Source organism: Mustela putorius, unplaced genomic scaffold (genome assembly GCF_011764305.1).
Source record: "Mustela putorius furo isolate JIRA1106 unplaced genomic scaffold, ASM1176430v1.1 tig00000827_pilon_pilon_pilon, whole genome shotgun sequence".
NCBI classification, from domain to species: domain Eukaryota; kingdom Metazoa; phylum Chordata; class Mammalia; order Carnivora; family Mustelidae; genus Mustela; species Mustela putorius.
Window position 1 is genome coordinate 4,253,941 of NW_025421489.1, and position 16,379 is coordinate 4,270,319.

Consider the following 16,379-nt stretch of genomic DNA (forward strand, 5'->3'; position numbering starts at 1 on the left):
CAGTCCCTCCATTCGTCTGTTTTCTAATAAGGGAACAAGAGTAGAACTCAACACTCTACATAGATTTCATTGGGTGATTTTACCCCACAGCTTTCTCATACACACAGACAGGTAGGTAATGGTGAACATTCCTAAGAGTAAATATTTTACTTTGAAAATGGGAATTACCTTGTAGATGACTAAACCAGCCCTGTTAGCAGTGCTTTTTAGGTCTTTGGTTAGATCAGATTTTCTTCTTAGACTTGGTTTTTTAAATTAGATGGTTAAGATGAGACAGAATTTAAAAAAAAAAAAAATAATGGAATGGTCTCTTCAGCTGGACCTTCTTTCTTCCATGTAAATCTTGTCTTCACTTACAGATTTTGTCTTTTTTCCTTTCTCTTTCTTTCTTTCTTTCTTTCTCTTCTTTCTTTCTTTCTTGCCCGTTTAGCATTGTGGAGAATACCCCGGAATATCACATTCCCAGAGTAAAGGATTACTTGTTTCAGTCTTGGCCTTCTTTGCCAAGAAAACCCTTACAGTTTTCAGCAGGATGGGACAGTGTTTAAAGATAGAAACCAGTCATCAAAAGAGAATGAAAGCCTCCAGCAATATTCAGAACAAGTGAACTAATTAAAACAGACCCTGTGCCACGTGGTCAGAAATGTGAAGAGTTCTTAGGATTGACACCATCGCCTCATGCACAGAACTGTCCGAAGAGCGAAGCGCTAGGCAGCTTTCAGCCCTGTCTGTGCCACATGAATTGTAGGCCTCTAAGCCCAGGGCTCAATCACACATGCTTTCCCGGCCCCGAAGCCTTGTTCCACAAACACACATCCGTCTCAGCTCTGGCCTTGAGAGAAGACAGCAACTACGCCTACCCACCTCAAGTCGAATAATGAACAGTGCTAGAGTGAAGTCAGGATAGATTTGTACACATGTTAGTAAAAGTGTAAATTGAGGACTCTGGGCTGCATTAGCAATGAGGCTGTTGCCGATGATACATTTTTACTTGGCAAGACGGAAAACATACAGACAGTTTGGGTTTTGTGCCAGTTCGCTCATGCTCTAAATTGTGATTAGAAGGTGTTTGTCACCGCAGAAGACTGTGTCAGCAATCCCATCGCTAATGCCCACCAGATTCTCAAGCCCGGGAAGGAGGCAGCAGAGGCCAACTGCTCTGGGCAGGGTCCCTGTAAAGCCATGTGTGTACATGGACCCACTCAGATGTTCAAGCACTAAGGCAAACAAGTCATTTCCGTTGTCTGGGTTTTGTTTTCTTACCTTTAAGTTGAATGATTTGGAATAATCTCCAGGTTGCTTTTAACTGTCATGCTCTTTGATTATGAGCATTATTTACACATGGGGGGAACCCTGTGGGCGCTCCCAAAGGTCCCTCCCAAACTCTGCTTCTCTCAAGCCATCCTCTTGACCTCCCAAACACGCCAACCATCCTGTATGATACTATGGGCCATTTTTCCTTGTGACAGGGCAGTGCACACTGAAGAATTTCAATATTCAGTTTTGCTACGTAGCAGACTGTATGGAGGCCACTCAGTGACTCCTTTCAATATATGGCTCCGATTTCCTTCTCTCCGCTCATTTTATCGGTCTTGACAAAATTGTCCAGAGAATGTCTAGAATCTATGAAGTTTTATTTTCATGCTGTCCTAAGAACTATTGCCATCTTCTTTTTAATCATGGCCCAGATATCCTAAGCCATCATTATGCCTCTGCTGAGGTGATGGTCGTAGCTTTCTGACTGAACTTTTGTTCGACTCACCCTCTGAGGTGAATCTATAGTTCCTGGAGCCGTGCACCATGCCTTCGAGTAAATACGTTCTTAGAGTTATAAAAGGTCTGTGGTGGAAATTTCACTCAGCTCACCCTCTCCCCTGGTTTCTTCTTGATCACTTTACAGACATAGAAACTGAGGCTCAGAGAGGCTAAATCCAAGGGTTGAAGAATGGCAGACCATTACACAGTACTGCCTTGAGACACACACACACACACACACACACACATAAACACACACACACACGCACACACACATTTCTACCTTAGTTCAAAGACCGCAGAAAGTCAATGATCGTGATGTTAAGTAATGGCAAAAATTTAGTCTTTGAAAATTGCACCTTTTGGTTTCTTCAGAGGAAGCTTTAGGGAGGAGCCTGCATAATACCTGACTCCCTTGTACTCCACAGTTTGCTTATCTTCAAGTAGGAAAATGCATCTGGCCTTTCCTATCTCGGAGGAATGTTGTGAAAATAAAGATGAAATAATGAGTTGGATTTTTCCAGGCCTTAGAGCCATTCCAAGAATTGTGCATTTTGTGTGAAATACTGTTTACTCTTCTGATTTTCTGCTTGTCTAAGGCTTTCAGTAAATTTGATTCATATCTTTTTATGTTCATAGTGATAAAGGTACTTTCTTAATTTTCACAAAGTGTTCCTTACTTCTTTGATTATTTGAAAACTAAGAGCTTTAAAAAAAATCCTTACACACACTGGAAGTAGACACTGTGGGTTGGGTCTACTCATGTGATTATTGAAAAACGGAGTTGAGGCAGAACCAATATTAGAATTGTGAAGTGTTATAACCAGAATTAAGACATGGACAGTATGCTAATGCATAGTCTAGAATAAATGATTATCAATATATTAGATACTGACAGGGAAGACAAAGAATTTGAAAAGAGGTAACATCTGAGCTGAAGAGCCATTGCTTATTTGATGAGTCATTTCTAGCCCTATGGAAACCTACACATTACTTTGTACCTATCATTATTAAACATTTCTTTACTGAATTACTACAGTGAATGCAACAAAGTCTTCTTTTTCACTATAAAGCTTCCCACTTGGGGGCACCTGTGTGACTCAGTCAGTTGAGCGTCCAACTCTTGCTTTCTGTTTGGTCATGATCTCAGGGTTGTGGGATCAGACCCCACATCAGGCTCCGTGTTGAGCATGGAGTCTGCTTGTCCTTCTCCCTCTGCTCCTCCTTGGGCTTCCTCCTATTTCTCTCTCTCAAATAAATAAAATCTTAAAAAAATAAATTTTCATATTTAACCAAATCAGAATGGGACAGAATATAGTGGGAAAGGTGTTTATGCAGGTACTACCAATGCACTGGACTTGACACACTATGCAGACAAAACATATCAGAGCCACAATTCAGCAGACTCTTGATTCTTAACCAGGGAGACAGACCTGCTGCAACTCTGTCAGTGTCCTCTGTTTCTTCAGATGCCCCCGCCCACACCTTTGGGGTCAGAATCTGCATTTCAACATGATCCCCAGGTAACTTGGTGGTTCATTAAATTTTAAGAAGCACTTACTGTGCAGCTTTCAATTTTATTCTCTCCCATTGGTCTGTGAGGGAATGGTAGACTTTAATATCTGATATTAATGAATGTGTTGTTGTCATCCTGTCCTTTGCTGAGCACAGGTGGCCTTTCTTACCTACCCTGCCCCCTTCCAAAAAGACATTATTTTGAATAATTCTTTGCAGGTTAATGTGTGGGAAGAAAATGTAAAACTACTAGCCCATGGCAATGGTTGCTTTTTTTTTTTTTTTTTTGCTAGTGTTTAAAATCCCAAGAAGGGGAATTCACTTTGATTTTCTCCTTTTTTTCTTCTTAGTAGGAAGTAGTGTAAAGGAGAATTTTTTTTTTTTTTTTTTGAGGACCAAAAAACCAATGTCGTGGAGAATTAGACTCTCACGAATATGGCCATTTTCACCCTGAAAATTATTTTCATCTTTCTCAGTCTGTCGAATGGATTTCAATTGTCTCAAGAATATTTTAACACTTACAGATCCTGCTATTTAACGTCATTGGAAGTTACGTCGATTTTTTTTTCCTTCTCTCCAGTTTCCTAATAACCTAAGGAAAGCAAATTCAGCTCATGGGCAGCCTTGGCTCTGCACTTGACAGGTGTGCCTGGCAGCACTCTGATCAAGATGCGCTGTCGCGGGATGTGGCGGTGCGGACAGCCATGCCGAGGTGCATTCTGGGAGAAGTGTTGTAGCAGGACGTAGCGGTGCGGACAGCCATGCCGAGGTGCATTCTGGGAGAAGTGTTGTTGCAGGACGTAGCGGTGCGGACAGCCATGCCGAGGTGCATTCTGGGAGAAGTGTTGTTGCAGGACGTAGCGGTGTGGACAGCCATGCCGAGGTGCATTCTGGGAGATGTGCTGTTGCAGGATGTAGTGGTGCGAACAGCCATGCTGAGGTGCATTCTGGGAGAAGTGCTGTTGCAGGACGTAGTGGTGTGGACAGCCATGCCGAGGTGCATTCTGGGAGATGTGCTGTTGCAGGATGTAGTGATGCGAACAGCCATGCTGAGGTGCATTCTGGGAGAAGTGCTGTTGCAGGACGTAGTGGTGTGGACAGCCATGCCGAGGTGCATTCTGGGAGAAGTGCTGTTGCAGGACGTAGCGGTGCAGACAGTCATGCCAGGGTGCATCCTGGGAGATAAGAATATGCCGGCGGGCCACTCCCTCAGCACCAGAAAGACCTTCCTGAGTTACTACCCCTGCGACGTAGTTGTACTTCACAGGGCTCAGTCCTGTCAGATTTCCTTGAGAAATGAAGGAAAGGATCAAGAGACTTGAATATACCAGATCGAAAGGAACAATTTAATCAAAAATCCATCATGGATGCATGATCACCTACCTCTCTAAAGACATCTGTGTCCCCTTTAGTGGACATTCAGTGGGAATTTCCAATGCCCACTTTTAGAGAGGAAGTTGGAGAAGGAAGGTGTCTTTGCCTTTGAATCCCTCCTGCGCGACCCAGTGAGGCCAGGCAGGCCAGGAAGGTCAATACCGAGGAGCACAAGCAGCAGGGGCGAGGTCCAGACTCCAGAGATGTTAGAGCTTATCCTAGTGGGAGTGACCAGAGTAAGAAGGTGTGAGGAAGTGGGAGAGGTTTCTTGGACACGAAGAAAATGAGAGATTCAAACAAGAAAGTCACAAGTGAGAAAAGGGGAGACTTTAGGGTGGACTTACCCACCTAGAGTGTCAGTAGTGGCAGCTAGATACTGGAATGAATGGTGCTACCAGAGCCCCTGCTCGGAGCCCTTTCTTGCCCACCACCCCAGGAGCTAAGCTGTTCTCAAAAATGGCTGAAGGGGGGTGGAGGATGGACCCAATCAGAGTCTTGTGAGGAGCTAGTTTAGAAAACTAGCCCAGACTCCTCCCAAGGCATGCCACAGACAGTGTGGTTTTGAGTGGTTTACTGGTGGAGAACTGGGGCTTTGAGCCAGCCACGCTGGAGATAGGACTCTAGCACTTCCCCCTTACTAGTCGTGGACCTTTGCCAGTGATGAACCCTCTCTCGTCCCCATCTCCTCATCTGTAAAACTACGATGGCATGAATAGTAACCACTTCATGGGGATGGTATCAGAATGAGGAGAGCTGTTTCCTGCCTGCTGTCTGGCAGAGTACCTTCCTATAAGGAAACCACTCAGGGAATGTGACAAAAATTCTTTTCATGACTGGAACCTAATTTGCTTCAGAAGAAAATTTGAGCTCTCTTGTCCAACTCAGAAAAGAACCAGGTGAACAAAATAATTTTGATTGTAATTCTGGGCATTAGCCTACTCTAAGGACATCAGAAGCATAGTGTATATCCAGGCTGTCTTCACGTCATTTAAAAGACTAGCAATTTGACTTACGACGAATATATAATGTTGTCGTCCTACTTACACCAGTTTCTTCCAAACATAAATGTGTTTGAAAGCTTGTGATGACAACACATGATCTGGAAATCAGAAAGCCGTGCCTCTAACCCATCTCTTTCCTCCTCCCCCCACCTTATCCCGACCGGAAGAATTCCTTGACCAGGAGCGCACCCCTTCCCAACGACTCCCAAGCGCGCAGTGGGGCTCGATTCCACACTTCCTACGACAAAAGATACATCATCAAGACCATCACGAGTGAAGATGTGGCCGAAATGCACAACATCCTGAAGAAATACCACCAGGTAATTTATCTCCGTTTGAAACCCTTGGGAGCGTTAACATTCACAATAAATTATGACCAAGGCCAAAGATATCATTAGGAAATGAGAACACATTTGACAGAAAAATCTCCTCTAGCTGGGTTTATTAACACTCCCATGGCCAGATTACTGATCGTTAGCATTTAGGAATTCTTGTACTGTGAAAATCTGTAGTTATTTATATAAGACTTTTCATATTTATATCATACTATTTCATGTAAATACTCTTTTGCATAATGGTTTTGATGGGCATTAGCCTATTCTGAATTTAAAATCATTCGGTTGAGGATTTGGCAACGTTTCAGAAGTGTTTCGACCAGAAATACCTCCAAATCCTATCCTGCTTTCTCTGTCTCTTCCTGTCCCAGCCCCAAAGAGGTCCACCCCACTCTGAGAAAAGTAGCCGATTTTAAGAAAGTTGGGTGTTTGTCTACTTCCTGCCTCCTTTTCGCCCCTCAGTGTTCTCCCTTCATAATCCCCAGAGAATAAGATGAAACTACCTGTGGGAGCAGTGATCTCTCTCTCTCCCTCCTTCCCTGTCTCTCTCTCTCTCTCTCCCTTTCCCTCTCTTTCTCTCAATCTCAATAAATTCCAACTTAAGTGTGCCTGGTAGAGCGCACGCGCCCAGGTCCCAACTGGAGCTGTAAAAGGTCTTACTATGACATAAGAGCACGAAGTCCAGCGTCCGACACTTTTGAGTTCAAATCCCAGCCCTGTCACTTACTAACCATGTGACTTCTGGACTCCAGAGCCTCTGTTTCTTCTTTTAGACAATGGAGGTAATAACAACACCTGACTCTGGAGGACTGGCAACGTTGAGGACTGGCAAGGTTGGAGGTTAAGCGGGAGAAGGCACATCAGATACTCAGTATAGCACCTGCCATGCCCTGGCAGGTCGATATATGGCATCGGCCACTGTCGTCGTCATCAGGTCACACAGGCATCTTGAGCAGTTGTGATCTTTGGCATGAATACGACCATTGCTTGCAACATCACAGCAGTCATCTTCAGAACTGGTATCTCACACACACACGCAGACACACACACTTGATTTTAGACTCCTGCTTCATTTTTTGACCTAAATAGCTCCAAATCCTCCTCACAGGTAAAGATTGGCTGTCACAGAGGGCATCAAAATAAAATGCTGAGGGCCCCCCTTGTGTTACCCAAAGGATTTGGAAACATTATTAAGTCTTGGCCTCTCAAGGTGACTGCTTTGCAGGCGGTGCTCGTTTGGATTTGTGAGCTCTGAGATGTCTGTTTAAAAGTCAGCTTCCCTACTTTATGGTCACGTGTGATGCTCTGACATCACAGATTATTTCTTGGCAGTTGCTTTTTCTTCCTGTCTCTACGAATGCGATCGATTGCATTTTGCTTGCACTGAAATCTATTAAAAATCTTTGAGCTGTATTCGGTTTCTGGAAATTGGGAACTGCTCCTAATCTGTTCTCTAAAAACATTAGTGAGCCTCTAAATTCCTTGAATATCTAAAAAATCTTTTGTAACATCCATTCCTTTTGAAATTTGTCCTGTAGCACTTACGTTGTTGCCTAATACAAAGGACATTTTAAGATGGCAGGATAATACGAGTGAGGGTGAAAACACCAAGGCACAGGCTTCTGAATGAATTGAATTACAAGATGGAACTTTTAACTATTCACCTTTTAAACTGTCTACTGTTTCATTTCTCCCCCTCTGGAACTTAATGTCAGACGTTCTTTTTATTCTTTCTTTAAATATTCTCAGAACATTCAAAGCAAAGTAATACCTTAGTGACTGATGAAAACATATTATTCTGATAGATGGCTACGATACCGTTCTAATAAAATGTGACATGCAATTCAAACATCAACTTCCTGATGACAACTTTGAGTTCAGAATTTTTTGACTTTCCAGAAATCACTGTTTGAAACATTTTCTCTGGGGTAGTCACTGTAACCTCGCATGCAGATTTGACATGTCATCAGTATTCCATAAAATACTTTGGGGATCAAAATAAATCTATTGACGTGCTCCTGGGGCTTCCACAGTGCTAAAGATTGCCTTTCATTCCACTGCTAGAAAACAGTTATTTCCTTGCTATGTTCTTTACCCAGAAAAGTCTGTTATCCGACATCTAACTTTTTATTTCTTTTTAAAAATAGTATTTTAAATCTAATCTAAAGTATCTTAATGATTGAGAATCACTGCTATTAATACAATTTATTTCAATGACATTTAGTTGAAAGTCAGGAGACCTAGATCTTGGCTTGTTAAAAAATGGCTACTTAGGGGCACCTGGGTGGCTCAGTGGGTTAAAGCCTCTGCTTTAGGCTCAGGTCATGGTCCCAGGGTCTTGGGATCGAGCCCCGCATCAGGCTCTCTGCTCAGCAGGGAGCCTGCTTCCCTTCTTCTCTCTGCCTGCCTCTCTGCCTACTTGTGATCTGTCAAATAAATAAATAAAATATTTTTTTTTTTTTTTAAATGGCTACTTAGGTGATCTCTGAAGCTCAGTTTCCCTATGGATGTTTCATTCTTTCATTCATTCATTCATGGATTTACCTTTGACCTAATACCTGAAAGAATTTCAGGTGGCCTTCAAGGAAGTTTGAAACACAAGGCATAGATGAGAAAAGACGGAAGGAGAGGGCAAAGACATAAAATGGAGCCTGGGGTGAGCTGAAAACGTTATGCCAGGATGCCGGCATGCTTGCTTGCATGAGGATGGGGAGTTTGAGTTTCCTAGGAACGAAAGCGGAAAGAGAAACCCGAGCAAGTCTATTACACAGCTGCTGTGCCTGAAAATACGAATGACTCGGTTGATCAGGAGGACTGGAATTGTTCTTGGCACGAGGGTCAGACAGGGTTGTCTTGGTCTGAGGAGTACCCCACAGAGAGGACGTGTGACACAGTTAGCATCGTGCTTACAAATGCCCATGCAACACAGAATTTCACAGAACTTGAAAAGAAACTCATCAGTGCAGGCTGCAGAAACCACACCGACACACAATTACACTTAGTCACCACGGTTGTGTAAGGGAAGATGCAGTTTGCCGGGGCTCCCTGACCCTCTGCCGGCCCGGCTTCCTCCAGGCAGGATTTGAATGTTCTCCTCTCCAGTCCTCTCACAGACCACCTTCACACAGGGTGCTGGTGATGTGACGTGGTGGCGAGCTCAGCCTCGCCCATCCCCAGGTGTAGCTGTTGCACATGATCGGACACAGGCCTCATCACCTGTGATCCAGGAAGGGTCTCTCCAGGCTTTGTGGTTCTCTCAGTGATGCTCACAGGCATTTGAGATGAACATCAGGCCTTTCTTCCTCCCTTACAAAGGCCTGGGCCAATTCAATGACTTATGTTGAGTCTTACAAATTCTGTTTTCTGCTTCGGCAGCAGCCATCAGTTCTTCTCTTTCCTCTTGCTCTTTGCTGCTCTTTTTACCCTCTGATATGCTGGGCTTTTGAACTGCCTGGTCTGGACGAGTGGAGAGGCTTCTTCCAACTGCCTGTCAGTGGACAGGACCGGCTCTCAGAGAGGGTGTGTCCCGTGGAGCCAGTGGCTGGACTTGCCAATGTTTGCGATTATTCTGTGGCCCTTTGGCTTCTCTTTTCCCTTCTCTTTGCTTTCATTGGTTTCTGTTTTGATGGACTATATCCAGAGCTGCAGCTATAGTCTGGAAGTTTAAAATCACCACAAGGCCAGTCTCTGGAGAAGTGGAACCTTGCTAGATGTTTAAATAAATCCTTCCTGGGACTAAGTTTCTGACGAGCCAACCTCACCAGCGACACGGTGTGGTAGGTGGTTCAGACCTCAGATTCTAGAGCTGTCTGCTGCAGTTTCACCCCTGACTGGCTGTGTGACCTTGGGCAAGTTACTTAACCTCTTTATGCCTGCTTCTCTGTCTATAAAATTTGGATAATAGTACTTTCTTTATTGGGTATTGTACTAATTAAGTGAGTTGATATTAACAACCTGCCCAACTTGGTGTATGGTGTAAGTGCTCTATCAATGATTGAATAAGATCGAGACCGTTCTACTCAGTTTCCTACCTCCCAGCGTTGAAATCATTAACTCTGTCAATCCACTAGGGGGCCCAGTTTCTGGTATCATGTGGCACTGTTGTAGAATTATGAAGATTCAAACCATAAGGAGTTAGAATTTTTCCCCAAACCCCCGCATCTTACCTTAGTCTTTACTTCCAGCCCAAATCCTGCCATAATTTCCACTCAGCATCATCTCTCAGACCAAAGGAGAATTTCTATTAAGCAAAGCAAACATTTTTAAGTCTCTTACTTTATTTGGTTTTCTCTTTGTATATTTGGGAAAATAACCTAAAGTTTTGGTGTCAATACCATTTTCTTCAAATTTCTGTTAGGCTAGAACAAACTTGGGTCTTTTAAATGATGATTATCAACTGATTAGTTCACCAGAGTTAGAATAACGTTTGAAAAGAAAACAATAGTCAAGAGCCTTCTTAAATGTCTTACTTCTCTTAAGATGATTTTTTCCCCCCACTAACCTAAAATCATTGGGAGTTCTGACATCAGGTAGCTTCAGCTCTAACTGAAATTCTGGGTCAGTGTCAGTAAAATTTTAGAAGTTTTAGGAGAGGAAGCAGGTTTCTGCATACATCATTAAGAAATGTCTAAAAATATATCATAAAGAGTAGCTTTTAAGTTTTTGAGATAGAGGGTTTAAATTTACTTGTTTCTTATTTCAAAATGACTGAAACGATAAACTGCTAAGGTTGATAAAGTAACCCCAAATCCTTTTTTATCCTTTGCATTGGGAAACAACTAGAAACTTGAGCCGAATCTGAATGTCATGGCTAAACATCTGAATTCCTTGTTAAATAAGCTAGCCAGTACCTCACATCTCAGTAGACGATGTTAGGGTGAATGTTGGACTCTTTGGAGCCCTCATTTTATCCTCCCATAAGGGACAGGGGTGTTGGTGTCATCACTGGAAGAATGAAGCACCCTAAAAGCCAACAGCTAAAACAGCTGGGTGTTGCGTAGAAGGAGAAAAAGTTACATACAGCATCAGTGCTTCTCATACTTCGACTTTAGACATAACACCTGAGACCCAGGCAGAAATGCAAATTCTCACTCAGAAGGTCTGTGGGCCGGAAATGCCACAGCTCTAACCTGCTCCCAGGTGACACTGATGAAGCTTATTAAGTGGCAGGGCGCTATCTACTTTCTAGAGCTGGAGAAACAGTCTGAGTCTGTTCCTGGGTTTTTGGTTCCCCATCTGGAGGAGAGGTCAATTAAAATTTGAAAAGCGGGTTAGAGTTTCAAGTCCAAGGGGTCCCCTGGAACTCTGCTACTACAGCTGAGCTCCCAGCAGGGCCTCTGCCCTCAAGGAGCTACAGACACATTTCTTGGCATCTCTTCTAGAAACATCAGGAAGGCCTTTGCCATCTCCTGGGTCCCCAGGGAGCACCCCGCTGAGCTCCACTTTGCAGGCAGGGAGTGGCCGCTTGCTAATGGAATGATCGGAGCCCTCAGTTCCCAGAGTCCTGCCCGTTCGTTCTTAGGTTTCTGGGGAGTTGCCCAACCCGTTCACCAACACCCGCTGCCCGCAGCAGATTTCCTCCAGTTTCTGGAAATTCCGTCATCCTTTTCTCTTTATACACCGTCTGTCTCTTCTCATCTTTCCAACAGCTAGAATGTTCTCATTCTGGTTTCCACAGCTCGTCCGTCACTCTGCTTTCCGTTTTCTGTTTCTAGACATTCCTGCTCATGAGATTCCGGGGAAATTCCTCCGTTCTGCCAGTCTCAGCTCTCTCTTCTCTACTGTCCCATTCTGTTGTCTCAGCCGTCCAGTGCGGTTTTATTTTGGTAATGCCATTTTTCCTTATAGAAGTTCCATTTTAAAAAATCTGCCAGTTCATTCCTGATAGTTCCCTGTTTTAGGTTCATCTCTGAAATTGCATCCTTTATTTTTTTAAATGTCTTATGTGTGACTGTTCAAGCTCTATTTCTGATGGTCTTAACCTCTGCCATTTCTGGGAACCTGATGCTGTTGTCTCTTGGGCCTGCTGCCTCTCAGTCAGAGTCACCTTCCCAAGCAAAACCCCCCACAGTCTGGGGTCAAGACATTGGCTAGGGATCAAACTTATGTATGTAGGATGGGGGAAGAAGCAGGGCTGGACAGAAGGGCAGGTCAGACCACCACACAGGCCAACCAAGCTGTAGCCAACTGCTGGGGTGCTCTTGAGTGCTTCCCTCAGAAGCTCCCATGATGGCCCAGGGTGACTGGGAGGTAGAACCGGAAGGAGCTGCCAGCAAGGCTGCGGACTGTACTCCACAGCTGGGCAGGAAGGCCTTCCCCAAAGGCAGCCATACTTGCCTTCTTGTGTTTGATGGTCTTGGTGAGCTCATTGCTTCATCTCTAGAGGACCTCCGAGCTTACTTTAGAATAAGTGTTGTCTGGAGAGTTTTATCTGTGCTGAAGAAAATGAGCGGGGAGCCCAACGTGTTTCTGTCAGAATCTAGCACCTCCCAGCTCCCTGGCCCCCTGGCACACCTGCTTGAACTTCTGGTGTCCCAACCCCAGTCACAAGCCACAGGCGTTGCAGCTCCTGATTGAAGGGCAAGGGGCTGGTTCTGGAACGCGCCTTCTTTGACCAACTAATGCCTCCCACAGGGTGCGGTTCTAGTGGAGACCATGGCCTCTCAGATCTCCTTAGGATGCTGCTGGAACAGCAGTTCTGCATTTTCATTGTGGTCAATGAATAAATGCCTTTTGCACTTACGATAGAATCATTTTTACACGGTCATTTCATCTTTAACAACCGTGGTGCTTCTGGGTCTTATTATGGTTTAACAAACAGAGTTTTCCTTCAGGTATGTTCTATATATTCTGCATTATCTCAGCACTGAGAGTGTCTGTAAATACTTTGGAGGAGTGTTTATTCCTTTTAAATCTGATTTTATCAATTTTAAGAAAAGCAGTAGTTTTGTATTTAGATTAGCTTAAATGTAGTCATCCTTACAACTGAAACCAAAATAAATTCTCTTAACTGATCCTTAAAGACCATTTTCCCAAAACATGAATTCAAGTTAAGTTTAGATTTATTTATTTGTTTGGTCCTTCTAAAGCAAAGCAATCCTTAATTTCAGGCTGTCTCTCTTTCCTTTCCTTTCCTTTCTTTTCTTTTATGTCGTCGCAGTGTTCTATAAACATAGCCAGAGGCACAATAAGGATTACAGATAGTTTAACCTTTCAGAAACATTAAATGAAACAAGACTTTACATTGAAGTATTAATTTGACGCTATATTAAATTGTCACTTCAAGCCTCTAAAAAAATGAGTGAAACATGATAATAACAGCAATTTCCAAAAGCCAGAGCCCAGGCTCGCACTCCCAGGTGGAGATATAAATATTTATCTGTTGCAGTACATCACTTAGAATCCTCTCTGCTGAACCCTTCAGTCAGCTGGGAATCTCTTAATGGCATTTCATTTTGCATGAGAAGAGCAACAAGGTGGGGATTCATAATACTTGTTATTCTTGTTGAGCGCCCAAGAGCGAAGGGAACAGATCTTATGGCTGTTTCCCTGTGTCTGTTTGAGAAATTCTGATTTCACCACGTTAATTTATCCTGGTATGAGAGCTCTGACCAACCCATGGCTATGTAGGCCAAAGTTGTAAGGAAGCCTTGCGAAGAGATAAAATTTGGTTTTACTGATTGCACCGTGGAATCATTTACAAGTACCTTTCTCAAAAGGAGACAAAAGAAAGTAAAAACTGGTAGTGTTGACAGCACAACTTTCGGACGGAAGCACTGCCAGCAAACAGAAGTTTCTGAGCATCCTCTTGAGAAAAAACAGAAGCTGCTGTTGAAGAACAGGTGCCTCGAGATATACAGCCACGACTGTACAAGTGTGAAAGATACATAGAACAATATCTAAAAACGCAAATGTAGGTGATGCAGTGAGTTTAACACTGAGAGTATGGACGCCGGCCCCAAGAGTAACGGATTGTTTTAGCTTCTTATAGTGAGTATAATAAGAACCGATGATAATCAAGGTGACTCTTCAGAGATTGGAGGGTCAATATCCAGTTCCAATTCAGATGGAAGCTTGTGTCATTGTGGACTTGCAAGCATTCAAAAGCCACCGGTCCAGGCGCCAGACCAAGCTTCTCTGTTGGACATGAGAGAAGAGCTTGGCTGCCGGTGACCTAGAGAGCCAGCCTTACGCCGCAGGTAGGAATGCGTCAGGAGAACGCCACATCCGCGTAGCCACTGAAAGGCACAGTCTCCAGTGTGTACTTGCAGCCACAAACTCATAAAAGAAGCATTTCTCTTGCCTGATGAGTGCTCTGAATTTCCGAGCCACACATGGGTGATCAGCATTGCCAAACGTTTGGTCCATTTGTGGCCTTCTCTTTTTCGGGACTCAGAGTGGCAGAGGACAGGAGTTGCAGACTCATCTGACTTCTAGAAGGGAGTCTGCGAGGCTACTGTAGCCGCTGCACCTGCTCTGTCTGTGGACTGAGATACGAATACGGCGGGCGGGGAATACCCATGTGTCTATGTCCTTTGCCAGTGGGAAAGGCCTGCCTTGGAGCCACATCAAGACAGGGGTTGAAAGTGAAAGAAATATTTTTACCTTCCTTTAGGAGTCATCCTCAGGATTAAATTATATTTCTTCATTCTTGTAGTCTGGAAGTGAAGCTTGTAGAAGGGAGGAAGCAAAGATTCCTTAGGTTATCTTGTGGTCGAATCAACAGTGTTAAAAAAGAAATTGAGAGATGCTGAGGATGTTTTTCAATATTCAGGAAACAAAGAGGGTACTCCTGCCAAATACTTGGTCATTGAAGAAAGACATGATCTTGTAACCTTCGCCAACACCCCTTCTTATTTTGGAAGCATTTATATACAAGTTGTTTTGTAAATTTGTCAATGATATTTAAATTCTTAAGGGGAAGGTGCTCAGAGTTCTGATCCTAAAAGCAACATGAGAGAGAAATATAATTTTTTAGTGTTTCTTTTATATTTATAAGAATATTACCTCACTTTATAAACAGATATATACTACATACATTCGCAAAACTATTCATTTTTATAAAGCTTTTATTCTGTGGAGGTTTGTTGAAATTGAGAGTTCCCATCATGCATTTAAAATCAAATGCAGGGGCGCCTGGGTGGCTCAGTGGGTTAAGCCGCTGCCTTCAGCTCGGGTCATGATCTCAGGGTCCTGGGATTGAGCCCCACATCGGGCTCTCTGCTCAGCGGGGAACCTGCTTCCTCCTCTCTCTCTGCCTGCCTCTCTGCCTACGTGTGATCTCTGTCAAATAAATAAATAAAATCTTTAAAAAAAATAAATAAAATGCATTTCTCAGCATTTTAGGGACACACCAGATGCTCTAGGAAGTCTCCCTCCGTCCCTCCCTCCCCGCTTCCTTTTCCACCCTTCACCCAGGGTCTTGGTTTCATCTTGTTCCAGCTCAAGTCATGGGCAGTCAGTGCCCCCCTCAGTCCTGTTACCCGGTCTTCATATTCTTCACAAAAACCTATGTCCTCATTACTATCATTACACCTCTTCTCCAAATGCAGAGGCACAGAGAGGTTGAATAATTGACCGAGGGATGCACAGCTAGTGATTGTAGACCTGGACCGAGAGGGCTCCTAGCCCCGTGATGTCGCTAAGTCATGCCAAGGGCCCAGCTAAAGCTCTTAACAGTTGCCCTGGATGTGGGATTACTGGGATTACCCCAGTAGTTCACATGTGTGGTTTGCAGATGTGACACCCGACGTCAGAGTTTATGTGCAGCATTTCTGGGGACAGCTGGTGCAGAACCCAAGAGGGTGAACATTCAGGCCTCTGTGCCAGTACCCCACGCAGTGACAGACCATGCTAGAGTGGCGGTTCACCAGCCCTGGCATTGCCAGAGCCAGTGGAATGTCCTTCTACTGTAATGAAACCGTGTCATCTTTTCCCAGAGCCCCTGCCCAGAAATTCCATCAATGGGTGGGATTTTCTCTTCTGCAAAGTTTTGACCCATAAATGTTTTCTAAACCTTTGGCACCAAGTGTTGCTCTTCAGTACTGGGATCTAATAGGATAGACTTGAATATGGGTTGTGGTCTCATCCGTATTTATAAACCTAGGAGCTTGAGTCTATTAAATCTGTATTTTTCAAGGTGTTCGTCTAAGAGCCTCATTGATGAGCCAGGTCTTGGAGAAGCAGCACCTGTAGAAACTTGGAGATGCAGATTAAATCAATCTCAGTTTTATAGGCAGTAATTTATTTAGTCTTAAAAATAAAGGGGCTGTAGAATGTAATCTATATGGGTGTTTTTCTACGGGGAAAAAAAAAACCCTTGTCGACGATTTCCTGTACAATGTGCAGAAAGTTCCTTTATCCTTTTCATTACCTGAATAATATTATCCACCCATCCTGA

General features: G+C 43.8%; 1 protein-coding gene across 1 annotated transcript in view; it reads left to right on the top strand.

The window, feature by feature from the left end:
- Positions 1-16,379, top strand: part of PIP4K2A (phosphatidylinositol-5-phosphate 4-kinase type 2 alpha) — a 172,367-nt gene that overhangs the window by 117,499 nt on the left and 38,489 nt on the right. Inside the window, exon 4 of the mRNA XM_045084981.1 lies at positions 5,813-5,965. Within this exon, the coding sequence (XP_044940916.1) occupies positions 5,813-5,965 (153 nt within the window). The remainder of the gene's footprint in view (positions 1-5,812; positions 5,966-16,379) is intronic.